General features: G+C 54.2%; 1 protein-coding gene across 1 annotated transcript in view; it reads left to right on the forward strand.

Moving 5' to 3' along the window:
- Positions 1–27631, forward strand: part of arhgef6 (Rac/Cdc42 guanine nucleotide exchange factor (GEF) 6) — a 250895-nt gene that overhangs the window by 7397 nt on the left and 215867 nt on the right. The window contains 1 exon segment of the mRNA XM_086002290.1: positions 13534–13617. Within this exon segment, the coding sequence (XP_085858416.1) occupies positions 13534–13617 (84 nt within the window).

A 27631-nucleotide genomic window follows, 5' to 3' on the forward strand; every position in this document is an offset into this window, starting at 1 on the left:
CAAAATAATGAAGGGTTTAGATAGAGTCAATAAAGAGAAACTGTTTCCAGTGGCCGAAGGGTCGATAACCAGAGGGCCCAGATTGAAGGGGATGGGAAAAGAACCAGAGGTGACAGGAGGAAAAACTCTTACACAGCGAGTGGTTCGGATTTGGGAATGTGCTGCCTGATAGGGCGGTGGAGGCAGATTCAATAGTAACCTTCAAAAGGGAATTGGATAAATACATGATGGAGAAAAAATTACAGAGATATGAGGAAAGAGCGGGGAGTGGGACTGACTGGATTATTCTTCGAGAGAGCCGGCGCAGACTCGATGGGCTATTCTAGGATTCAATAAAAATAATAAGATGCTGTAATACAAGGTTACAAAACGAGCCTTTATTAGGCTGGTGCAGTTTGTGAATTCCTGGGCCGCGGAAGGATTGGGGTCTAACTGAAAGCAAGAAACGGAATTCAGTTCAGACCGATAGGACCATAGAAGTGGACAGCCCACCAGGGGCCCATCACAGCCCATCACAACACACCAGGGGCCCATCACAGCCCATCACAACATACCAGGGTCCCACCAGGGGCCCATCACAGCCCACCAGGGGCCCATCACAGCCCACCAGGGGCCCATCACAGCCCATCACAACATACCAGGGGCCCACCAGGGGCCCATCACAGCCCACCAGGGGCCCATCACAGCCCACCAGGGGCCCATCACAGCCCACCAGGGGCCCAGCACAGCCCATCACAGCCCACCAGGGGCCCATCACAGCCCACCAGGGGCCCATCACAGCCCATCACAACACACCAGGGGCCCACCAGGGTCCCATCACAGCCCACCAGGGGCCCATCACAGCCCACCACAGCCCCTCACAACCCACCATGGGCCCATCACAGCCCACCAATGGCCCATTACAGCCCACCAGGGGCCCATCATATCTGTGCCAACTGTTTGCCAGAACAATCCAAAACTAATCCCAGTTCTCTTCCCATAGCTCTGTAATTTTTCTCGGTAGTTACTTAAATCCAATATTTGTAGACAAGTAAGTAAAACCAGACGGCCAGTTTGAAACACGATGAAAGAATTGACATGCCGGCCAGGATCTGCGTTTGAAAATGTTGCACCGCACTGTCGGAGGGGCAGTTGTGAGGGAGCGCTGCACTGTTGGAGGGGCAGTACTGAGGGAGTGCTGCACTGTCGGAGGGGCAGTACTGAGGGAGCACTGCACTGTCGGAGGGGCAGTCCTGAGGGAGCGCCGCACTGTCGGAGGGGCAGTCCTGAGGGAGCGCCGCACTGTCGGAGGGGCAGTCCTGAGGGAGCGCCGCACTGTCGGAGGGGCAGTCCTGAGGGAGCGCCGCACTGTCGGAGGGGCAGTACTGAGGGAGCGCGGCACTGTCGGAGGGGCAGTCCTGAGGGAGCGCCGCACTGCCGGAGGGGCAGTCCTGAGGGAGCGCCGCACTGTCGGAGGGGCAGTCCTGAGGGAGCACCGCACTGTCGGAGGGGCAGTACTGAGGGAGCGCCGCACTGTCGGAGGGGCAGTCCTGAGGGAGCGCCGCACTGTCGGAGGGGCAGTACTGAGGGAGCGCTGCACTGTCGGAGGGGCAGTCCTGAGGGAGCGCCGCACTGTCGGAGGGGCAGTACTGAGGGAGCGCGGCACTGTCGGAGGTGCTGTCTTTTGGACGAGACGTTAAACTGAGGCCCCGTCTGCTCTCTCAGGTGGATGTAAAAGATCCCACGGCACTATTTTGAAGAAGAGCAGGGGAGTTCTCCCCGGGGTCTTGGCCAATATTTACCCCTCAACCAACTTCACTAAAACAGATTATGTGATCATTACCACATCGCTGTTTGTGGGAGCTTGCTGTGTGCAAAAATGGCAATACATGTTCAGTGCCAGGACACTAAAGAGGTTTCCCCTGGGATCTTTCACAAAAGGCATGTTACATTTTTTGCCTGGAAGGCTTTTATGAAATAGGCACAATACCAGACGCAGTTATCCTGATCAATGGGACAACATTTCAGTGCAGAATATTTCACAACTTTGCCATCATGAGATATCCAGCATGTTTCACACCATTACTCCAGGCAATCATCTCATGATATTATCCCTCAGTCGGCTTAATGCTCTCACACAATCAAACTCTGTTATTAGCCCATCTTTGCTGTGCACAGGCTGGCTCTCTCTCTCAGGCTTCCCTTCCCTCACACCCAGCATTACACACACAGACTCTCTGGACCTCATCCAGGATTGGTCCAGTTCTCATACACATTGGTCCCTCATGACACCGCGCACAAGACTGTGGCGACACCGAATAGTGCAACGCCCTTGCAGCACCTGGACTCTCAGACCAACACTTCAATAAACCAAACCAACAAAAGGAGACTGCCAACAGATTATTTGATATTGGCCGAGCCCAAAGCCTCCTCGACCCAACGTTGATTGATGTGCATTTTTAAAAAATTTTTTATTCATTGATGGGATGTGGGCGTCGCTGGCTAGGCCTGCATTTAGTGCCCATCCCTAATTGCCCTTGAGAAGATGGTGGTGAGCCGCCTTCTTGAACCGCTGCAGTCCATATGGTGTAGGTACACCCACAATGCTGTTAGGAAGGGAGTTCCAGGATTTTGGCCCAGCGACAGTGAAGGATCGGCGATACAGGTCCAAGTCAGGATGGTGTGTGACTTGGAGGGGAACTTGTAGGTGGTGGTGTTCCCATGCGTCTGCTGCCCTTGTCCTTCTAAGTGGTAGAAGTCGCGGGTTTGGAAGGTGCTGTTGAAGGAGCTTTGGCGAGTTGCTGCAGTGCATCTTGTAGATGGTACACACTGCAGCCACAGTGCGCCGGTGGTGGAGGGAGTGAATGTTGAAGGTGGTGGATGGGGTGCCAATCAAGCAGGCTGCTTTATCCTGAATGGTGTCGAGCTTCTTGAGTGTTGTTGGAGCTGCACTCATCCAGGCAAGTGGAGAGTATTCCATCACACTCCTGACTTGTGCCTTGTATATGGTGGAAAGGCTTTGGGGAGTCAGGAGGTGAGACACTCGCCGCAGAATACCCAGCCTCTGACCTGCTCTTGTAACCACAGTATTTATATGGCTGGTCCAGTTCAGTTTCTGATCAATGGTAACCCCCAGGATGTTGATAGTGGGGGATTCAGCGATGGTAATGCCATTGAATGTCAAGGGGAGATGGTTAGAGTCTCGCTTGTTGGAGATGGTCATTGCCTGGCACTTGTGTCAAAATCAAATCAACTTTTATTGTCATTGTTAGTGCACAAGTGCAGTACAACGAAATGTAGGCTTGCGGCTCCCGAGAGTGTACATTTAGATTAAGACATTTAAAGATTCAACATACATTTGGCTTGTAATACATTAACATAAACATAACCATAATAAAGTGCATTGGCAGATGTGCAGGCTTTAGAGTTTATTTGTGGAGTTCAGTAGGATGTTACTTGCCACTTGTCAGCCCAAGTCTGAATGTTGTCCAGGTCTTGCTGCATATGGACACGGACTGCGTCAGTATCTGACGAGTCTCGAATGGTGCTGAACATTGTGCAATCATCAGCGAACATCCCCACTTCTGACCTTATGATGGAGGGAAGGTCATTGATGAAACAGCTGAAGATGGTTGGGCCTAGGACACTGCCCTGAGGAACTCCTGCAGTGATGTCATGTGATTGAGATGAATGACCTCCAACAACCACAGCCAACTTCCTTTGTGCTAGGTATGATTCCAACCAATGGAGAGTTTTCTCCTTGATTCCCATTGACTTCAGTTTTGCTAGGGCTCCTTGATGCCACACTCGATCAAATGCTGCCTTTATGTCAAGGGCAGTCTCTCTCACCTCACCTCTTGAGTTCAGCTCTTTTGTCCATGTTTGGACCAAGGCTGTAATGAGGTCAGGAGCTGAGTGGCCCTGGCGGAACCCAAACTGGGCGTCAGTTAGCAGGTTATTGCTGAGTAAGTGCCGCTTGATAGCACTGTCGACGACACCTTCCATCACTTTGCTGATGATTGAGAGTAGACTGATGGGACGGTAATTGGCCGGGTCGGATTTGTCCTGCTTTTTGTAGACAGGACATATTTGGGCAGTTTTTCACATTGCCGGGTAGATGCCAGTGTTGTAGCTGTACTGGAACAGCTTGGCTAGGGGCGCAGCTAGTTCTGGAGCACAAGTCTTCAGTACTATTGCCGGAATGTTGTCAGGGCCCATAGCCTTTGCAGTATCCAGTGTCTTCAGCCGTTTCTTGACCTCGCGTGGAGTGAATTGAATGGGCTGAAGACTGGCTTCTGTGATGCTGGGGACCTCGGGAGGAGGCCGAGATGGATCATCCACTCGGCACTTCTGGCTGAAGATAGTTGCAAATGCTTCAGCCTTGTCTTTTGCACTCATGTGCTGGGCTCCACCATCATTGAGGATGGGGATATTTTTGGAGCCGCCTCCTCCTGTTAACTGTTTAATTGTCCACCACCACTCACGACTGGATGTGGCAGGACTGCAGAGCTTTGATTTGATCCGATGGTTGTGAGATCGCTTCGCTCTGTCTATCGCATGTTGCTTCCGTTGTTTGGCATGCAAGTAGTCCTGTGTTGTAGCCTCACCAGGTTGACACCTAATTTTTCGGTATGCCTGGTGCTGTTCCCAGCATGCTCTCCTGCACTCTTCGTTAAACCAGGGTTGATCTCCCGGCTTGATGGTAATGGTAGCGTGAGGGATATGCCGGGCCATGAGGTTACAGATTGTGGTTGAATACAATTCTGCTGCTGCTGATGGCCCACAGCGCCTCATGGATGCCCAGTTTTGAGTTGCCAGATCTGTTCGAAATCTGTCCCATTTAGCACGGTGGTAGTGCCACACAACACGGTGGAGGGCATCCTCAACATGAAGACGGGACTTCGTCTCCACAAGGACTGTGCGGTGGTCACTTCCACCAATGCTGTCATGGACAGATGCATCTGCAACAAGTAGATTGGTGAGGACGAGATCAAGTAGGTTTTTCCCTCTTGTTGGTTCCCTCACCACCTGTCGCAGACCCAGTCTGGCAGCTATGTCCTTTAGGACTCGGCCAGCTCGGTCAGTTGTGGTGCTACCGAGCCACTCTTGGTGATGGACATTGAAGTCCCCCACCCAGAGGACATTTTGTGCCCTTGCTACTCTCAGTGCTTCTTCCAATTGGTGTTCAACATGAAGGAATACTGATTCATCAGCTGAGGGAGGGTGGTCGGTGGTAATCAGCAGGAGGTTTCCTTGCCCATGTTTGACTTGATGACATGAGACCTCATGGGGTCCTGAGTCAATGTTGAGAACTCCCAGGGCTACTCCCTCCCGACTGTATACACGGTGCCACCAACTCTGGTGGGCCTGTCCTGCCGGTGGGACAGGACATACCCAGGGATGGTGATGGTGATGGTGGTGTCTGGGGCATTGGTTGTAAGGTATGATTCGGTAATTATGACTATGTCAGGCTGTTGCTTGACTAGTCTGTGGGACAGCTCTCCCAATTTTGGCACAAGCCCCCAGATGTTGGTAAGGAGGACTTTGCAGGGTCGACAGGGCTGGGTTTGCCGTTGTCGTTGTCGGTGCCAAGGTCGATGCCGGGTGGTCCGTCCGGTTTTATTCTTATTGTTTTTCGTAGCGGTTGTTTACAACTGAGTGGCTTGCTAGGCCATTTCAGAGGGCATTAAGAGTCAACCACATTGCTGTGGGTCTGGAGTCACATGTAGGCCAGACCAGGTAAGGACGGCAGATTTCCTTCCCTAAAGGACATTAGTGAACCAGATGGTTTTTTTTTAAATTCATTGATGGGATGTGGACGTCGCTGGCTAGGCCTGCATTTAGTGCCCATCCCTAATTGCCCTTGAGAAGATGGTGGTGAGCCGCCTTCTTGAACCGCCGCAGTCCATATGGTGTAGGTACACCCACAATGCTGTTAGGAAGGGAGTTCCAGGATTTTGGCCCAGCGACAGTGAAGGAACGGCGATACAGGTCCAAGTCAGGATGGTGTGTGGCTTGGAGGGGAACTTGTAGGTGGTGATGTTCCCATGCGTCTGCTGCCCTTGTCCTTCTAAGTGGTAGAGGTCGCGGGTTTGGAAGGTGCTGTTGAAGGAGCTTTGGCGAGTTGCTGCAGTGCATCTTGTAGATGGTACACACTGCAGCCAACCATCGACAATGGTATCATGGTCGCCATTGCTAAGACTAACATTTAATTCCAGAATTAAATTGTCCAGCAAAGGTCATTGCCTCGTGGCCAGGAGCAAGTGTGCGGGTTGTGTCTTTTTGTTTTGGCTGGTTGGAGGAGGCTTGTACAGACCAGCAATAGAACAACTGCAAAGCAGTTTCCATGGGGCCGGGATGATTCTCTGGCATTGGTTAAGGCCAGGAGCAGAAGATCCCCCTCCGAAGGTGTCAGCCGTGGCTCCATGGTTAGCGCTCTCACCTCGGAGTCAGGTCATGGGTTTAAGCCCCACTCCAGAGACTTGAGCACAAAAATCTAGACTGACACTCGCAGTGCAGGACTGAGGGAGCGCCGCACTGTCGGAGGGGCAGTACTGAGGGAGCGCCGCACTGTCGGAGGGGCAGTACTGAGGGAGCGCCGCACTGTCGGAGGGGCAGTACTGAGGGAGCGCCGCACTGTCAGAGGGGCAGTACTGAGGGAGTGCCGCACTGTCAGAGGGGCAGTACTGAGGGAGTGCTGCACTGTCAGGGGGCAGTACTGAGGGAGCACCGCACTGTCGGAGGGGCCGTACTGAGGGAGTGCTGCACTGTCGGAGGGGCAGTACTGAGGGAGCGCCGCACTGTCGGAGGGGCAGTACTGAGGAAGTGCTGCACTGTTAGAGGCGCCGTCTTTTGGATCAGACATTAAACCAAATTCCCGTCTGCTCTCTCAGGTGGACATAAAAGATCCCACGGCGCTATCCGAAGAAGAACAGGGGAGTTCTGCCCAGTGTCCTGGGGCCAATAATTATCCCTCAACCAACATCACTAAAACAGATTATCTGATCTTTTATCACATTGCTGTTTGTGGGGTCTTGCTGCGTGTGGGGTCTTGCTGCACGTGGGGTCTTGCTGCGCGCGGTTGGGGAATCAACGTGCCTGCTCGAAGAACTTTGAATATTTTTCCAAAGTTTTGATTGGTTGCATTTTATTTTTTGGTTCTATAGATTTTGTTAGTTCAGGGTATCAAGGAATAAGGAGCGAAGGTGAGGAGGTAGAGATAAGCCATGATCTGATTGAATAAGGGGAACAGGCTCGAGGGGCTGAATGGCCTCCTCCTATTCCAATGGTTGTTCACTGATTGCTTTTAAGTGAATAATTAAAAAAAAGAGATAGTTTAAATAGTAAACTGGCTATTGGAAGCCTCTGAAGTTTATTATTACTTGTGGTTTTCACTGGGTGGGTGGGGAATCCAGCAATACCCAGCACCCAGTTAACACAACATAACGGCAAACCGTATTACAATCATTGTACAGCACAGAAACAGGCCATTCGGCCCAGCTGGTCCGTGCCGGTGTTTATGCTCCACACGAGCCTCCTCCCACCCCTCTTCCTTCGGATGAGATGTTAAACCGAGGCCCTGTCTCCTCTCTCAGGTGGATGTAAAAGACCCCACGGCACTATTTCGAAGAAGAGCAGGAGGCGTTCTCCCCGGTGCCCTGGGGCCAATATTTATCCCTCAACCAACATCACTAAAACAGATGATCTGGTCATCATCACATTGCTGTTTGTGGGAGCTTGCTGTGCACAAATTGGCTGCTGCGTTTCCCACATTCCAACAGTGACTACACTTCAGAAAGTACTTCGTTGGCTGTAAAGCGCTTTGGGACGTCTGATGGTCGTGAAAGATGCTGGAGAAATGCCAATCTTTCTTTCGTCCTCTCACCCTATCACCATATCCTTCTATTCCTTTCTCCCTCCTGTGTGTGTCTAGCTTCCTCTTAAATCCATCGATGCTCTTCACCTCAACCACTCCCTGTGGCAGCGAGTTCCACATTCTCCCCACTCTCTGGGGAAAGAGGTTTCTCCTGAACTCCCTATTGGATTTATTAGTGACTGTCTTATATTGACGGCCCCTAGTTTCAGTCTCCCCCACAAGTGGAAACATCTTCTCTACGTCGACCCTCTCGAATCCTTTCGTAATCTTAAGCCTTCTCTTTTCTAGAGAAAACTTTGATTAAGTTAATTTAAAGTGAAACAAAAACAAGCTGCAAATTCAATTTGTTAACACAACAGGCAGGAGATCTTCGAATAATTGTCACTCAGGCCCAAGCTGAAATGTGCTGCTTCTTTAAATTAATTTAATTAACATTTTGTTTCAACATGATGCTCGAAAATAGGTGAAAATTAGAAAGCCATTAGATTAAAACTATGTTTCCCATTTAATTGTGCATTGAAAACATATCCAATAGGAAAGCTAATTATAATAATAATTTGGGTATTATGGATTAATCATGGAAGGTATTAATAAACTTGTAGAATGGGCTTTAATTAGCAAATTAATTTCAATATCGCTAAGTGTGAGGTGCTGTATTTTGTTTGGAAGAATAAGGAGGCCACCGACTGCTTGGAAAATAAGAGTCTAAATGGGGTCAAGTGCAGAGGGATCTGGGGGTCGAGATAGACAAACCACTAAAAGTAGCGACACAGGTTAATAAGGCCATGAAAACACAAACAAAGCACTGGGGGTCATTTCTAGAGGGATAGAATTGAAAAGCGGAGAAGAGGGGTGGGAGGAGGCTGGTGTGGAGCCTAAACTCGAGCGCGGGCCAGTTGGGCCGAATGGCCTGTTTCTGCACTGTACATTCTGTGAAAAGCAACAGCTCGAACCTTCGAAACCAGTCACTTGAAAATCAAAACTACAAAATCTTCACAGTAAACACAGTCTGACAAATTTAATTATCGGAAGCTTGAAATGGAAAATGATTGCGTGTGAGGTGTAGAGGCCGTACTGAGCACTGTCTGACATGGGATTGGGAAATGGAAGGGAAGGGCTCCTCCGACTGCTCGGTGAGTTTATCCAAACAAAAGCTGAACCCCGTGGAGTCCGAGGTCCCGTCCCCCCAGTCTGTGCCGAGTCAGCCAGGGTGGGGGGGAGGGGGTGGGATGGGGGTGGGACTACAGTTGGCCTGAGGACCCTTGGGTTAGGGAAGGGCACAGTTGGTCAGGATTCCCACTCCGCGCATGTGAGACTGTCGGGTGAGAGCAGGGTTGGGCTCAGCTGTAATACTCTCCATGGTCAGATAGGACTGGGCCGACAAAGCTCACGCAGGAATAACGGTCCACTTGGGTGAGGCAACGTTTTAAAGATTTGAGAAAGACTTGCATTTCTATAGCACCTTTATTGACCACCAGATGTCCCAAAGCGCTTAACAGCCAATGAAGTACTTTTGAAGTGTAGTCACTGTTGTAATGTAGGAAACATAGAAACATAGAAGATAGGAGCAGGAGTAGGCCATTCGGCCCTTCGAGCCTGCTCCGCCATTCAATGAGATCATGGCTGATCATCCAAATTCAGTACCCTGTCCCTGCTTTCTCCCTGTATCCCTTGATCCCTTTAGCCTTAAGAAATATATCCAACTCTTTCTTGAATATACTTAATGAACTGGCCTCCACCGCCCTCTGTGGCAGAGAATTCCACAGGTTCACCACTCTCTGGGTGAAGAAATTCCTCCTCATTTCAGTCCTAAATGGCTTACCCCTTATCCTTAGACTATGACCCCTGGTTCTGGACTCCCCGGCCATCAGAAACATCCTTCCTGCATCTAGTCTGTCCAGGCCTGACAGAATTTTATAGGTTTCGATGAGATCCCCTCTCAATCTTCTAAACTCCAGTGAGTATAAGCCCAATCGACACAATCTCTCCTCATACGTCATTCCTTCCATCCCAGGTATCAGCCTGGTGAATCTTTGCTGCACTCCCTCTGTGGCAAGAACATCCTTCCTCAGGTAAGGCGACCAAAACTGCACACAATACTCAAGATGTGGTCTCATCAAAGCCCTGTACAATTGCAGCAAGACATCCTTGTTCTTGTACTCGAACCCTCTTGCTACGAAGGCCAACATACCATTTGCCTTCTTAACCGCCTGCTGCACCTGCATGCTTACCTTCAGCGACTGGTGCACAAGAACACCCAGGTCTCTTTGCACTTCACTTTCTCCCAATCTATTGCCATTCAAATATTAATCTGCCTTCCTGTTTTTGCCACCAAAGTGGATAACCTCACATTTATCCACATTATAGTGTATTTGCCATGTTTCTGCCCAATCACCCAACCTGTCCAAATCGTACTGGAGTTTCACGACATCCTCCTCACAGCATACCCTCCCACCCAGCTTTGTGTCGTCTGCAAATTTGGAGATATTACATCCAATTCCCTCGTCCAGATCATTAATATATATTGTGAACAGCTGGGGTCCTAGGGCCGATCCTTGCGGTACCCCACTAGTCACTGCCTGCCACTCGGAAAACGACCCGTTTATTCCAACTCTTTGCTTTCTGTCCGCCAACCAGTTCTCTATCCAAGTCAATACCTTGCCCCCAATCCCATGTGCCTTAATTTTGCACGCTAATCTCTTATGCGGGACCTTATCGAAAGCCTTCTGAAAGTCCAAATACATCACATCCACTGGTTCTCCCTTATCTATATTACCAGTTACATCCTCAAAAAAATTCCAGTAGATTAGTCAAGCACGATTTACCTTTTGTAAATCCATGTTGACTTTGTCCGATCCAGTCACTGCTTTCCAAGTGCTCTGCTATTACATCTTTTATAATGGACTCTAGCATTTTCCCCACTACCGATGTCAGGCTTACCGGTCTATAATTCCCCGCCTTTTCTCTACCACCTTTTTTGAATAGTGGGGTAACATTAGCTACCCGCCAATCCATGGGTACCGTTCCAGAGTCTATCGAGTTCTGGAAGATGACCAGCAATGCATCTACTATTTCTAGGGCCACTTCCTTAAGTACCCTGGGATGTAGATTATCAGGCCCTGGGGATTTATCGGCCTTCAGTCCCATCAATTTTCCGAACACCATTTCCCTACAAATACTGATTTCTTTCAGTTCCACCCTTTCATCAGACCCTATGTTCCCCGGCATCTCTGGGAGTGTGTGTGAAACATAGAAACATAGCAGCCAATTTGCACACAGCAAACTCCCACAAACAGCAATGAGATAATGACCGGATAATCTATTTTTAGCGATGTTGATTGAGGGATAAATATTGGCCAGGACACTAGGGATAACTCCCCTACTCTTCTTCGAAATAGTTCCATGGGATCTTTGAGGGATAAATATTGGCCAGGACACTAGGGATAACTCCCCTACTCTTCTTCGAAATAGTTCCATGGGATCTTTTACGTCCACCTGAGAGCAGACGGGGCCTTGGTTTAACGTCTCATCTGAAAGACGGCACCTCCGACAGTGCAGCACTCCCTCAGTACTGCTCCTCCGACAGTGCAGCGCTCCCTCAGTACTGCTCCTCCGACAGTGCAGCGCTCCCTCAGCACTGCACTGGAGTGTCAGCCTGGACTTTAGATTTGAGTGGATCTAATTGCACAGAAGAAGGGGACTGAATATTGACATCACTCCTCCTCAGCTTCGTCCTGTTCCTTTGCCTTCACAGACAAAACGATTTCTCAGAGTGTCTCAAGTGTCTCCAAAAACTTGCCCCTCTCCATTTCTGTAACCTCCCCCACTGCTACAATGAGGGACCTGGGGGTCCTTGTACACGAATCACAGAAAGTTAACATGCAGGTACAGTAAGCAATAAGGAAGGAAAATGCTATGTTAGCCTTTATTGCAAGAAGATTAGAGTATAAGAGAAAGGAAGTCTTGCTACTATTGTACAGAGCCTTGGTGAGACCACACCTGGAGTACTGGGCACAGTTCTGGTCTCCTTATCTAAGGAAGGATATACTTGCCTTGGAGGCGGTGCAGCGAAGGTTCACTGGGTTGATTCCTGGGATGAGAGGGTTGTCCTATGAGGAGAGATTGTGTAGAATGGGCCGATACTCTCTGGAGTTGGAAGAATGAGGGGTGATCTCATTTAAAACATGTAAAATTCTTACAGGATTTGACAGGGTCGATGCTGAGAGGATGTTTCCCCTGGCTGGAGAGTCTCGAACCAGGGGGCACAGGATAAGGGTAAGGGGTCGGACATTTAAGACCAAGATGAGGAGGAATTTCTTCACTCAGAGGGCGGTGAATCTTTGGAATTCTCTGCCCCAGAGGGTGTGGAGGCTGAATCTTTGAGTATATTCAAGGCTGAGACCGATAGATTTTTGGATTCTAGGGGAATCGAGGGATATGGGGATCGGGCGGGAAAGTGGAGTTGAGGTCGATGATCAGCCATGATCTTATTGAATGGCGGAGCAGGTTCGAGGGGCCGAATGGCCGACTCCTGCTCCTATTTCCTATTTCTTATGTTGGCCAAGGGGTCAAATTATGTTTGATAATTCTCCTGTGCAGCGCCTTGGGATATTTTACTACCTCAAAGGCGCTCTATAAATGCAAGTTGTTGCTGTTCTGCAATAAACAGGTGAAAGTAACGTTTGTGACTGAGCTTGTGACATGTCCAGGCAGTGAGTCTTTATTAAAGCTGGAGAAAGGGGGAGAGGAACAAACAGCGGATCCCCATCGCAGTGTGATTCCAATTTCCCGCATTTGCAACATTTGTTTCCTAAAGTTTTGTTACAGAAAAATTACAGAAACTGGAAACTTGTGATTTGCGCTCAGCGACCGAGGGCCAACACTGGCCGGCATCTGGGCTGGGCAGCGGGTAGATCCTGGGATGGGGAGGGGTGGATCCCGGGGCTGGGGGGGTGAGTGGATCCCGGGGCTGGGGGGGGGAGTGGATCCCGGGGCTGTGGGGGGAGTGGATCCCGGGGCTGTGGGGGTGAGTGGATCCCGGGGCTGTGGGGGGAGTGGATCCCGGGGCTGTGGGGGGGAGTGGATCCCGGGGCTGTGGGGGGGAGTGGATCCCGGGGCTGGGGAGGGGTGGATCCCAGGGCTGGGGGGGGGAGTGGATCCCGGGGCTGTGGGGGGGAGTGGATCCCGGGGCTGGGGAGGGGTGGATCCCGGGGCTGGGGAGGGGTGGATCCCGGGGCTGTGGGGGGAGTGGATCCCGGGGCTGGGGGGGTGAGTGGATCCCGGGGCTGTGGGGGGAAGGATCCCGGGGCTGTGGGGGGAGTGGATCCCGGGGCTGTGGGGGGAGTGGATCCCGGGGCTGTGGGGGGAAGTGGATCCCGGGGCTGGGGGGGGGGAGTGGATCCCGGGGCTGCGGGGGGGAGTGGATCCCGGGGCTGCGGGGGGGAGTGGATCCCGGGGCTGGAGGGGAGTGGATCCCGGGGCTGTGGAGGGGAGTAGATCCCAGGACTGTGGGGGGGAGTGGATCCCGGGGCTGGAGGGGGAGTGGATCCCGGGGCTGGAGGGGGAGTGGATCCCGGGGCTGGAGGGGGAGTGGATCCCGGGGCTGGGAATGTGAGTGGGAGCCCGGGAACCGCGGCCTCGGCCTCTACCGCACTGACCGGCCGTTCCTTGACCCGCAGGTTTGTCCGGAGCCCAGGACCGAGGCGGAGACCTGCGGAAATATCCGGGAGTTCCTGCGAGGCTGCTCGGCACTTCAGATCGAGGTGAGACACCGACCTGGTCACACTGTCTCCAGTCCCCGGTCACACTGTCTCCGGTCCCCGGTCGCACTGTCTCCGGTCCCCGGTCGCGCTCTTCCCCGGTCGCGCTCTTCCCCGGTCGCGCTCTTCCCCGGTCCCCGGTCGCGCTCTTCCCCGGTCCCCGGTCGCGCTCTTCCCCGGTCCCCGGTCGCGCTCTTCCCCGGTCCCCGGTCGCGCTCATCCCCGGTCCCCGGTCGCGCTCTTCCCCGGTCCCCGGTCGCGCTCTTCCCCGGTCCCCGGTCGCGCTCTTCCCCGGTCCCCGGTCGCGCTCTTCCCCGGTCCCCGGTCGCGCTCTTCCCCGGTCCCCGGTCGCGCTCTTCCCCGGTCCCCGGTCGCGCTCTTCCCCGGTCCCCGGTCGCGCTCTTCCCCGGTCCCCGGTCGCGCTCTTCCCCGGTCCCCGGTCGCGCGCTCTTCCCCGGTCCCCGGTCGCGCTCTTCCCCGGTCCCCGGTCGCGCTCTTCCCCGGTCCCCGGTCGCGCTCTTCCCCGGTCCCCGGTCGCGCTCTTCCCCGGTCCCCGGTCGCGCTCTTCCCCGGTCCCCGGTCGCGCTCTTCCCCGGTCCCCGGTCGCGCTCTTCCCCGGTCCCCGGTCGCGCTCTTCCCCGGTCCCCGGTCGCGCTCTTCCCCGGTCCCCGGTCGCGCTCTTCCCCGGTCCCCGGTCGCGCTCTTCCCCGGTCCCCGGTCGCGCTCTTCCCCGGTCCCCGGCCGCGCTCTTCCCCGGTCCCCGGCCGCGCTCTTCCCCGGTCCCCGGCCGCGCTCTTCCCCGGTCCCCGGCCGCGCTCTTCCCCGGTCCCCGGCCGCGCTCTTCCCCGGTCCCCGGCCGCGCTCTTCCCCGGTCCCCGGCCGCGCTCTTCCCCGGTCCCCGGCCGCGCTCTTCCCCGGTCCCCGGCCGCGCTCTTCCCCGGTCCCCGGCCGCGCTCTTCCCCGGTCCCCGGCCGCGCTCTTCCCCGGTCCCCGGCCGCGCTCGTCCCCGGTCCCCGGCCGCGCTCGTCCCCGGTCCCCGGCCGCGCTCGTCCCCGGTCCCCGGCCGCGCTCGTCCCCGGTCCCCGGCCGCGCTCGTCCCCGGTCCCCGGCCGCGCTCGTCCCCGGTCCCCGGCCGCGCTCGTCCCCGGTCCCCGGCCGCGCTCGTCCCCGGTCCCCGGCCGCGCTCGTCCCCGGTCCCCGGCCGCGCTCGTCCCCGGTCCCCGGCCGCGCTCGTCCCCGGTCCCCGGCCGCGCTCGTCCCCGGTCCCCGGCCGCGCTCGTCCCCGGTCCCCGGCCGCGCTCGTCCCCGGTCCCCGGCCGCGCTCGTCCCCGGTCCCCGGCCGCGCTCGTCCCCGGTCCCCGGCCGCGCTCGTCCCCGGTCCCCGGCCGCGCTCGTCCCCGGTCCCCGGCCGCGCTCGTCCCCGGTCCCCGGCCGCGCTCGTCCCCGGTCCCCGGCCGCGCTCGTCCCCGGTCCCCGGCCGCGCTCGTCCCCGGTCCCCGGCCGCGCTCGTCCCCGGTCCCCGGCCGCGCTCGTCCCCGGTCCCCGGCCGCGCTCGTCCCCGGTCCCCGGCCGCGCTCGTCCCCGGTCCCCGGCCGCGCTCGTCCCCGGTCCCCGGCCGCGCTCGTCCCCGGTCCCCGGCCGCGCTCGTCCCCGGTCCCCGGCCGCGCTCGTCCCCGGTCCCCGGCCGCGCTCGTCCCCGGTCCCCGGCCGCGCTCGTCCCCGGTCCCCGGCCGCGCTCGTCCCCGGTCCCCGGCCGCGCTCCTCCCCGGTCCCCGGCCGCGCTCGTCCCCGGTCCCCGGCCGCGCTCGTCCCCGGTCGCGCCCGTCCCCGGTCCCCGGCCGCGCCCGTCCCCGGCCGCGCCGGTCCCCGGTCGCGCCCGTCCCCGGTCCCCGGTCGCGCCCGTCCCCGGTCCCCGGTCGCGCCCGTCCCCGGTCCCCGGTCGCGCCCGTCCCCGGTCCCCGGTCGCGCCCGTCCCCGGTCCCCGGTCGCGCCCGTCCCCGGTCCCCGGTCGCGCCCGTCCCCGGTCCCCGGTCGCGCCCGTCCCCGGTCCCCGGTCGCGCCCGTCCCCGGTCCCCGGTCGCGCCCGTCCCCGGTCCCCGGTCGCGCCCGTCCCCGGTCCCCGGTCGCGCCCGTCCCCGGTCCCCGGTCGCGCCCGTCCCCGGTCCCCGGTCGCGCCCGTCCCCGGTCCCCGGTCGCGCCCGTCCCCGGTCCCCGGTCGCGCCCGTCCCCGGTCCCCGGTCGCGCCCGTCCCCGGTCCCCGGTCGCCCTCGTCCCCGGTCCCCGGCCGCCCTCGTCCCCGGTCCCCGGTCGCGCCTCCCCCCCCCCCCCCGGGTCCCCGGTCGCGCTGTTTCTTTAACACCTGTGTGTCTGTAATCAACAACAGGGAAATCCAGCATCTTTTGCAACTTTTAATTTCACTAAGTTTACCTCTTCATACTGTTTTGAGTTGGTGTAACATTGTTGTTCATTTCAGTACCGTGAAAATGTGTTCACGCTTGCTTTTTATCTTGCCATCTTTGGTATATTTTTAAAATCTGGATCAGTCAATCATTTTGAATAGTACTCACGGAGTTCCTGTGATATTGCTTACAGTAAGTCGAAGGTTATGCTGCTTTATAATGGCAGCGTCAATATGTAATAATGAGGGGTGTGTTTACCCTCTTGATGCACCTTTCCGAGGTGTACTGCGACTTCCCCTCGGACAGAGCTGCCTGCAAGCTGCCTTAAGAAAGTCTAATTGCTGTAAACTAATGCAATTTTCTCACTGGTTTATTTGTCATTTGGTCAGCAGACCATTGCAGACTGGGATGTGCTTGTTAGTTTTAGGCTGCAGGTCCGATGCACCTCTTGTTTTAAGATTGTTTTGTAGTTGTGACTAGGCGTAAATTGTTATTTTTGATATAAATGTGTACTATTAATGAGACATTGCAATGACTACAGATGATGTGGCAAATAGTAGATGATTTCAAGAGTTAGAATTGCCACTATTTTAAACTGCAGTCTGAATCACCGTGAAAGGGAGCAACCACTTTTGGGGAGATCAGTTTGAATGTAAAGCACTTAAACCCTTATCACGTCCCCAACAACCTCTGTTTTTCAGTCAACTTCTGTTTGTAAATAATCTTGGACAGAAGAGATCAGTATTTGTTGAAAGTTAATAGATTGTGCTAATTTCAGCGGAGTTACGTGATCTGTATGTGTCAAACAATGAGATTCAGTGTTGATTTTATTATGCACCATCTGGGAGCTTCTGGCGAACCTGCTGAAAAACAGCAAATGTAGCTGGATTCTAAAGAAATAATGACTCCCAGCTCTAAAACAGAATATAAAAACAAGGTGTCAAAATCCTCTTGGGCAGGCAGCATGATGAAAGAAAGAACGAACTTGTATTTATATCGTTCCTTTCACATCCTCAGGACGTCCCAAAGCACAGAAGTGCTTTTTGAAGTGTGGTCACTATTGTAATGTGGGAAACGCGGCAGCCAATCTGCGCACAGCAAGCTCCCACAAACAGCAATGGGATAAATGACCAGATCATCTCTTTGTGGTGTTGACCAGGACACCGGGGAGAACTCCCTCTGCTCTTCTCCCAATAGCACCGTGGGATCTTTTACGTCCACCTGAGAGGGCAGACGGGGCCTCGGTTTAACGTCTCATCTGAAAGACGGCACCTCCGACAGTGCGGCGCTCCCTCAGTACAACCCCTCCGACAGTGCGGCGCTCCCTCAGTACTGCCCCTCCAACAGTGCAGCGCTCACTCAGTACTGCCCCTCCAACAGTGCAGTGCTCACTCAGTACTCCCCCTCCGACAGTGCGGCGCTCCCTCAGTACTGTCCCTCCAACAGTGCGGTGCTCACTCAGTACTGCCCCTCCGACAGTGCGGCGCTCCCTCAGTACAACCCCTCCGACAGTGCGGCGCTCCCTCAGTACTGCCCCTCCAACAGTGCAGCGCTCACTCAGTACTGCCCCTCCAACAGTGCAGTGCTCACTCAGTACTCCCCCTCCAACAGTGCAGCGCTCACTCAGTACTGCCCCTCCGACAGTGCGGCGCTCCCTCAGTACTGTCCCTCCGACAGTGCAGCACTCGCTCAGTACTGCCCCTCCGACAGTGCAGCGCTCCCTCAGTACAACCCCTCCGACAGTGCGGCGCTCCCTCAGTACTGTCCCTCCGACAGTGCAGCACTCCCTCAGTACTGCCCCTCCGACAGTGCGGCGCTCCCTCAGTACTGTCCCTCCGACAGTGCAGCACTCGCTCAGTACTGCCCCTCCGACAGTGCGGCGCTCCCTCAGTACTGCCCCTCCGACAGTGCGGTGCTCCCTCAGCACTGCACTGAAAATGAACTTTGCTCATGTGCTACAGTGCTTTACAAACATCTTTCTGTAAATAATGATATACATAATCATAAGTTAGTTATGGATGAGGGAGGCCATTCAGCCCATCGTAATTCATTCATCCATCCAGAACGATCCTAGCGTTCTCTGATTGCAGCATCCGATTATTTCTTAAATGATTCCAGTGTTTCTGCTTCCGCTACTCTATCTGGGAGTTCATTCTACATGTCGATCGCTCTGTGTGTGAAGAATTTCCTGATATCAGTCCTAAAATGACTGCTTATTGATTGAACCTGTGTTCCCTAGTTCTACTCCCACAATTTAATTTAAGGTAATGTTCCATATTTACCTTTTCATTCCCTTAGCAATCTGGTATCCCTCTATAAGATCACTTCTCACACAACTCCTTTAAAGGCTAACAGCCAGTCTCCAGTCTTTCCCCATAGCTCCGATCCCCTGACTCCAGAGACCAGCCTCATGGCTCCTCTCTGCTCTGCCTCCAGCACATGAGTGCCTCGTTTGTTTATCAGTGACCAGAACTGGACACAGTGCTCCAGGTGGGACTGACCAGAACTGGACACAGTGCTCCAGGTGGGACTGACCAGAACTGGACACAGTGCTCCAGGTGGGACTGACCAGAACTGGACACAGTGCTCAAGGTGGGTCTGACCAGAACTGGACACAATGCTCAAGGTGGGTCTGACCAGAACTGGACACAGTGCTCAAGGTGGGACTGACCAGAACTGGACACAGTGCTCAAGGTGGGACTGACCAGAACTGGACACAGTGCTCAAGGTGGGTCTGACCAGAACTGGACACAATGCTCAAGGTGGGTCTGACCAGAACTGGACACAGTGCTCAAGGTGGGTAAACTTAAGCTCATCCAAAACTCGGCTGCCCCGTGTCCTAACTCACACCCAGTCCCATTCACCCATCACCCCCTGTGCTCACTGCCCCGTGTCCTAACTCACACCCAGTCCCGTTTACCCATCACCCCCTGTGCTCACTGCCCCGTGTCCTAACTCACACCCAGTCCCGTTCACCCATCACCCCCTGTGCTCACTGCCCCGTGTCCCAACTCACGCCCAAGTCCCGTTCACCCATCACCCCTGTCCTCGCTGCCCCTTGTCCCAACTCGCACGAAGTCCCATTCACCCATCACCCCTGTCCTCGTTGACCTATATTGGCTCCCGGTTCGGCAACGTCTCCATTTCAAAATTCTCCTCCTTGTTTTCCAATCCACCCATGGCCTCGCCCCTCCCTATCTCTGTAATCTCGGCTGTGCAGGTGTCTGGATGTCCCGCGCCGGCCGTGTAGCGGTTTTTAAATGGAGAAACCGCGCATGCGTGGAAATTTGAATGGGCCACGCGGCCAAAAACAAATTAGTGGGAACTTTGCCGACAACCCCCCGGGATCTCTGGCCTCTCGTGCATCCTCGATTTCCATCGCTCCACCATTGGCGGCCGTGCCTTCAGCCGCCTGGGCCCCAAGCTCTGGAATTCCCTCCCTAAACCTCTCCACCTCTCTCTGCTCCTTCTAACACGCTCCTTAAAACCGACCTCTCCTGTCCTAACATCTCCTTCTGTGGCTCGGTGTCAAGTTTTGTTTGATAATCGCTCCTGTGAAGCACCTTGGGACGTTTTACTACATTTGAAGCGTTGTATAAATAGAAGCTGCAACAGGTAACCAGCCGGCTGTTTCTGTCCACTCTGACCCAGCCCCTCCTAATCGGAATCACCTCTTTCACACCACCCGTAATCTTTTCTATTCTAACGAAAGCTTGGAAAAGTAGTAAACAATGAGGAGGATAGTAACAGTCCCTCCTGCCTGGAATCATTCTTGTAAATCTCCTCTGCACCCTCTCCAAGGCCTCGACATCCTTCCTAAAGTGCGGTGCCCAGAATTAGACACAATACTCCAGTTGAGGCCGAACCAGTGTTTTATAAAGGTTCATCATAACTTCCGTACTTTTGTACTCGATGCCTCTATTTATGAAGCCCAGGATCCTGTATGCTTTTTAACAGCCTTCGCAGCTTGTTCTGCCACCTTCAAAAACTTGTGTACATCCCCCCCACCCCTCTTCCTGCACCCTCTTTAAAATTGAATTACTTCGATGATTTTTTTTCACGCAGCGAGTTGTTGTGATCTGGAACGCGCTGCCTGAAAGGGCGGTGGAAGAAGATTCAATAGTAACTTTCAAAGGGAATTGAATGGATACTTAAAGCGGAAACATTTTCAGGGCTCTGGGGAAAGAGCAGGGGGGAGTGGGACTAATTGGAGAGCTTGTTCAAAGAGCCGGCACAGGCACGATGGGCTGAACGGCCTCCTTGTGTGCTGAGTGATTCTATGATATGAATTTAAGGTAGGTTATAGGATTCTATCCTGACAACAAATAACAAAGTACGGTGAACCCAAACAATCCCATAGTGTCCTCGAACTCTTACACACCTTTCTTTTGCCAGAAATACCGTCCAGCTCCCACTTAAATGTTCCGACATCTCCGTCTCCATGGGCAGTCTGCTCCGCCCATGCACCAACCCCTTGTGCGAGGTGTTTAGATCTAAACTCTCTCTCCACTTGTCCTCTTCAATCCGTGCCTCCCCATTATGCAATTTGTGATAACGTCGAACAACTTATTCGGGTTTAGTTCACCTAGAACTCTTACAACCTTGAAAGACTTCGTAGGGCGGTCCCTGTGAAGCTTCAATTCTTCAGTGTGAACATTCCCGGCTTCCTGGCAATTTAGGTAAATACCTTTCAGAAAATACCATTTTGGGGACACAGTATCTGAGTAATTTGCGATGTGACGTGTGGTGCGTGATCGGGAGGAACAGGTGACTTTAGACCTCTGGTTCCCAAAGCTCTCCACCACTGGGGGTTTCCTCACCTCGTGCCTGGGTCTGTTGTAGACTCATTGATCGAGATTGATCGCTGGGATTGGTCAACAACTCCATTATCGTTGGATCGTGCGATGACCAGGCTGGGAGAAGGTGAACTCGAGGGACCCTGGTCTTTTTCCATCCAACAATTCCCATGTTCCTTATTCTGCTTCTTCTGTATCCTCTCCAAAGCCAACATGTTGCCTCTCGAGAACAGTGACCTGAACTCCACACTGTATTCCAGGTGGGACTGACCGAGTGCACCATATAATCTCATTGCTACACCATGGCACTTGGGTCCTGACCTGGCTCACGTTCTGGATTGCCTTCACTGCCTTCGCACACGTTGCTGAATGGGGTTCAACGAGCTTTTCACCAGCACGAGCTTCTGTGCTGTGTCCTGTAGTTTAGTACTCCTCATCTTGTCTTACCATTGCTTCTCCCCATTCCTCAGTCTTATCACCTTGCATTGTACGGTATTGAGGCTGCATTCGATAGCTCTATCCTACTCCGTGTAAGTGCGATTCCACTCCTTGCAGCTCAGAGCACAGTACGGTTACCCAGGGCTGATGGGAACACCCTTATTATTGTAATTTGCTCAGTGGAAATGTCACAAGTCTGTTCACGTTGCCCCAATCTTTGGATAAACGATGAATAATCACGTGGCTTAGGCAACTTTCCACGAATCACGTTGGATAAAAAGTGAACCAGCGGCAACAAGTTGGAACAGGAAGTCTTAGTGACTTAAAACTCTCAATTCCTGGTTTTAGAATAATAAAAGGCGCAATACTTTGCTAAGTTCTTAAAAATCAAGTTCCCCACTTCCCCCAGCAGCCGCCGCATGTTCACTTCCAGGTCAGTCGAACAGGAAGAATTGCCAAACTCCCCAAGACATGTTTCTGTGTCGGAGCATGGGGGAGGGGTCGCCAACCCTGGGGATATTCCTGGAGCTTTCATCACATGACCTCCCGCCTGCAATTGCCCCACCCCCACACTCCCGCCAGTGGTCCATCCTCCAGGCTCTGTACAGAGCTTTGGTGAGACCAGACCTGGAGTACTGTGCACAGTTTTGGTCTCCTTATCTAAGGAAGGATATACTTGCCTTGGAGGCGGTGCAACGAAGGTTCACTAGATTGATTCCTGGGATGAGAGGGTTGTCCTGTGAGCAGAGATTGTGTAGAATGGGCCGATACTCTGGAGTTTAGAAGAATGAGAGGTGATCTCATTGAAACATACAAGATTCTGAGGGGGATTGACAGGGTAGATACTGAGAGGCTGTTTCCCCCTGGCTGGAGTGTCTCGAACCAGGGGTCACAGTCTCAGGATAAGGGGTCGGCCATTGAGGACTGAGATGAGGAGGAATCTCTTCACTCAGAGGGTTGTGAATCTTTGGAATTCTCTGCCCCAGAGGGCTGTGGATGCTGAATCATTGAGTATATTCAAGACTGAGATCGATAGATTTTTGGACTCTAGGGGAATCAAAGGATATGGGGATCGGGCGGGAAAGTGGAGTTGAGGTGGATGATCAGCCATGATCTTATTGAATGGCGGAGCAGGCTCGAGGGGCCGAATGGCCGACTCCTGCTCTTAAGTCTTATGTTATATTTTATAATTCCAGTAGTCCATGAGCGAAGAAACAAATTTCAATTTGTACACGTTCCTTCCAAATGTTACCCACTTGCCCAATCCCTGATTTTAATCGCTCCACCATTGGCGGCCGTGCCTTCAGCTGCCTGGGCCCCAAGCTCTGGAATTCCCTCCCTGACCCCCTCTGCTCCTCTCGCCTCCTTTTAAGACGCTCCTTAAAACCTCCCTCTCTGACCAAGGTTTTGGTCACCTGTCCTAATATCTCCTCATGTGGCTCGGTGTCAAATTTTGTTTGATAATCGCTCCTGTGAAGCGTCTTGGGATGTTTTACTTTGTTAAAGGCGCTATATAAATACAAGTTGTTGTCTCAATTACATTGTCATATTACATCTTTAGTGTGTTCGTAAAACCTAATAGGGTAATTAGTGGTTATGTTACTGGATTGGTAATCCAGAGCATGTGAGTTTAAATCCCAACAGGGCAGTTTCAGCCTTAAATAAAACCCTGGAAATAAAAATCTGGTGTCAGTAAAAGTGACCATGAAACTATCGGATTGTTGCAAACACCCAACTGGTTCACTAATGTCCTTCAGGGAAGGAAATCTGCCGTCCTTACCCGGTCTGGCCGATATGTGACTCCAGACCCACAGCAATGTGGTTGACTCTTAACTGCCGTCTGAAGTGGCCAAGCGAGACACTCAGTTGAGTCAATTGAAATTTTCGATACTGAAATAATGCCGCAGGACCTTCAACCTCCACCTAAACGATGGAAATCATTCAGTGTCTCACCTGAAGGACGGCACCTCAGACCTGATTCTCGCAGCAAGCAGAATGATCGAGGGGGGACGGAGGGATTGGATTATTGAGGAGCGATTGTGTAAATTGGGAATCGTTCTCACTGGAAAAGGCAAGGTTGAGAGTTGGTGAGATTGTTGGCTTTAGGATTCTAAAGGGACTGGATAATGTTGACTGTGACGCGCTGTCTCACTGTGTCCAGAACAGTGGAACCAGAGGACAGGGCCTGTGCCTAAAGAGGGGAAATTCAAAACTAATCCGCAGAAACAATATTTCAGCGAGCGAGCGGTCAATCTATGGAACAGGCTCCCTCGGGAGACAGTGCGAGCAGATAGTGTTGATCCATTCAAATGCAAATTAGATTTATTTTGGAAAATAGCATAAAATATATGGAGTTAGGTCGCCGATCAGCCCTGATCTCATTGAATGGCGGAACAGGCTCGAGGGGCTGAATGGCCTCCTCCCGCTCCTGTGTTCCTGTGTTTGTGATCCAGTATGTGAGTAATTTGAGATGTGTTGTGTGGTGAGTGATCGGGAGGAACAGGAGACTTTGGACCGATGGTTCCCAAAGCTCTTCCCCACTGGGGGTTTTCCTCACCTCGTGTCTGGGTCTGTTGTAAAAACATAGGAACAGGAGGAGGCCATTCAGCCCTCAAGCCTATTTTGATTAGATCATAGTTAATCTTTATCTTACCCCATCTCCCCGCCATTGTTTCATATCCCTTAATACCCTTACCCAACAAAAATCTATCGATCGCGATCTTGAAAATTTCAATTGTCCCCCAGGAACCACAGCCTTTCGGGGGAGAGAGTTCCAAATTTCTACAACTCTCCGTGTGGAAAAGTGCTTCCGGATTACATTCCTAAATGGCCTAACTCTAATTCTAAAATTATGACCCTTTGTTCTGGACTCCCCCACCAGAAAGAAAAAAGAAAGATTTGCGCCTTTCACGACCTCCGGACGTCCCAAAGCGCTTTACAGCCAATTAAGTACGTTTTGCAGTGTAGTCACTGTTGTAATGTAGGAAACACGGCAGCCAGATTGCACACAGCAAGCTCCCACAAACAGCAATGTGATAATGACCAGATAATCTGTTTTTTAGTGATGTTGATTGAGGGGCTCCTCCGACAGTGCGGCGCTCCCTCAGTACTGACCCGCCGACAGTACAGTGCGGCGCTCCCTCAGTACTGACCCTCCGACAGTGCGGCGCTCCCTCAGTACAGCCCCTCCGACAGTGCGGCGCTCCCTCAGCACTGCCCCTCCGACAGTGCGGCGCTCCCTCAGTACTGCCCCTCCGACAGTGCGACGCTCCCTCAGTACTGCCCCTCCGACAGTGCGGTGCTCCCTCAGCACTGTCCCTCCGACAGTGCGGCGCTCCCTCAGTACTGCCCCTCCGACAGTGTAGCACTCCCTCAGTACTGCCCTGGACTTTATGCTCAAGTCTCTGAAGTGGGACTTGAATCCACAACCATCTGACTCCACAGAGCCGCGGGTGAGACTGCAGTCAGAATGCTATTGTAGGATAATAGGACGGTGTTGGGACTGATCTGGTCTGTGTAGCAATTAAATCTTTGTTGATTATTTTTCTACTTCTTTATGAAAGCGCTTTACATAACAACAAAATCATAATTTTTTTAAATTGGTGTTTAATTGCTGCCATCCTCGCCTCCCCACACCTGGTGCCATTCTCAAGTTGGGAGCCCTTGCCTCAGCTCATCGCTGCTGTAACCCTCACCCATGTCTTTGTTACCTCCAGACTCGACTATCCCTACCCTCTCCTGGCCCGCCTCCCCTCTTCCACCCTGCATAAACTTGAACTCATCCAAAACTCTGCTGCCCCGTGTCCTAACTCACACCCAGCCCCGTTCACCCATCACCCCCTGTGCTCACTGCCCCGTGTCCTAACTCACACCCAGTCCCGTTCACCCATCACCCCCTGTGCTCACTGCCCCGTGTCCTAACTCGCACCCAGTCCCGTTCACCCGTCACCCCCTGTGCTCACTGCCCCGTGTCCTAACTCGCACCCAGTCCCGTTCACCCATCACCCCGTGCTCACTGCCCCGTGTCCTAACTCACACCCAGTCCCGTTCACCCATCACCCCCTGTGCTCACTGCCCCGTGTCCTAACTCACACCCAGTCCCGTTCACCCATCACCCCCTGTGCTCACTGCCCCGTGTCCTAACTCACACCCAGTCCCGTTCACCCATCACCCCCTGCGCTCACTGCCCTGTGTCCTAACTCGCACCCAGTCCCTTTCACCCATCACCCCGTGCTCACTGCCCCGTGTCCTAACTCACACCCAGTCCCGTTCACCCATCACCCCCTGTGCTCACTGCCCCGTGTCCTACCTCACACCCAGTCCCGTTCACCCATCACCCCCTGTGCTCACTGCCCCGTGTCCTAACTCACACCCAGTCCCGTTCACCAATCACCCGCTGTGCTCACTGCCCCGTGTCCTAACTCACACCCAGTCCCGTTCACCCATCACCCCCTGTGCTCACTGCCCCGTGTCGCAACTCACGCCCAGTCCCGTTCACCCATCACCCCCTGTGCTCACTACCCCGTGTCCTAACTCACACCCAGTCCCGTTCACCCATCACCCCCTGTGCTCACTGCCCCGTGTCCTAACTCACACCCAGTCCCGTTCACCCATCACCCCCTGTGCTCTCTGCCCCGTGTCCTACCTGACACCCAGTCCCGTTCAACCATCACCCCCTGTGCTCACTGCCCCGTGTCCTAACTCACACCCAGTCCCGTTCACCCATCACCCCCTGCGCTCACTGCCCTGTGTCCTAACTCGCACCCAGTCCCTTTCACCCATCACCCCGTGCTCACTGCCCCGTGTCCTAACTCACACCCAGTCCCGTTCACCCATCACCCCCTGTGCTCACTGCCCCGTGTCCTACCTCACACCCAGTCCCGTTCACCAATCACCCGCTGTGCTCACTGCCCCGTGTCCTAACTCACACCCAGTCCCGTTCACCCATCACCCCCTGTGCTCACTGCCCCGTGTCGCAACTCACGCCCAGTCCCGTTCACCCATCACCCCCTGTGCTCACTACCCCGTGTCCTAACTCACACCCAGTCCCGTTCACCCATCACCCCCTGTGCTCACTGCCCCGTGTCCTAACTCACACCCAGTCCCGTTCACCCATCACCCCCTGTGCTCTCTGCCCCGTGTCCTACCTGACACCCAGTCCCGTTCAACCATCACCCCCTGTGCTCACTGCCCCGTGTCCTAACTCACACCGAGTCCCGTTCACCCATCACCCCCCTGTGCTCACTGCCCCGTGTCCTAACTCACACCCAGTCCCGTTCACCCATCACCCCCTGTGCTCACTGCCCCGTGTCCTAACTCACACCCAGTCCCGTTCACCCATCACCCCCTGTGCTCACTGCCTCGTGTCCTAACTCACACCCAGTCCCGTTCACCCATCACCCCCTGTGCTCACTGCCCCGTGTCCTAACTCACACCCAGTCCCGTTCACCCATCACCCCCTGTGCTCACTGCCCCGTGTCCTAACTCACACCCAGTCCCATTCACCCATCACCCCCCGTGCTCACTGCCCCGTGTCCTAATACACTCCCAGTCCCGTTCACCCATCACCCCCTGTGCTCACTGCCCCGTGCCCTAACTCACACCCAGTCCCGTTCACCCATCACCCCCTGTGCTCACTGCCCCGTGTCCTAACTCACACCCAGTCCCGTTCACCCATCACCCCCTGTGCTCACTGCCCCGTGTCCTAACTCACACCCAGTCCCGTTCACCCATCACCCTCTGTGCTCACTGCCCCGTGTCCTAACTCACACCCAGTCCCGTTCACCCATCACCCCCTGTGCTCACTGCCCCGTGTCCTAACTCACACCCAGTCCCGTTCACCCCTCACCCCCTGTGCTCACTGCCCCGTGTCCTAACTCGCACCCAGTCCCGTTCACCCATCACACCCTGTGCTCACTGCCCCGTGTCCTAAGTCACACCCAGTCCCGTTCACCCATCACCCACTGTGCTTACTGCCCCGTGTCCTAACTCACACCCAGTCCCGTTCACCCATCACCCCCTGTGCTCACTGTCCCGTGTCCTAACTCGCACCCAGTCCCGTTCACCCATCACCCCCTGTGCTCACTGCCCCGTGTCCTAACTCACACCCAGTCCCGTTCACCCATCACCCCCGGTGCTCACTGCCCCGTGTCCTAACTCACACCCAGCCCCGTTCACCCCTCACCCCCTGTGCTCACTGCCCCGTGTCCTAACTCACACCCAGTCCCGTTCACCCATCACCCCCTGTGCTCACTGCCCCGTGTCCTAACTCGCACCCAGTCCCGTTCACCCATCACCCCCTGTGCTCACTGCCCCGTGTCCTAACTCACACACAGTCCCGTTCACCCATCACCCCCTGTGCTCACTGCCACGTGTCCTAACTCA

This window comes from Somniosus microcephalus, chromosome 1, assembly GCF_052327205.1.
Source record: "Somniosus microcephalus isolate GS21.2 chromosome 1, FLI_Smic_1.0, whole genome shotgun sequence".
NCBI lineage: Eukaryota > Metazoa > Chordata > Chondrichthyes > Squaliformes > Somniosidae > Somniosus > Somniosus microcephalus.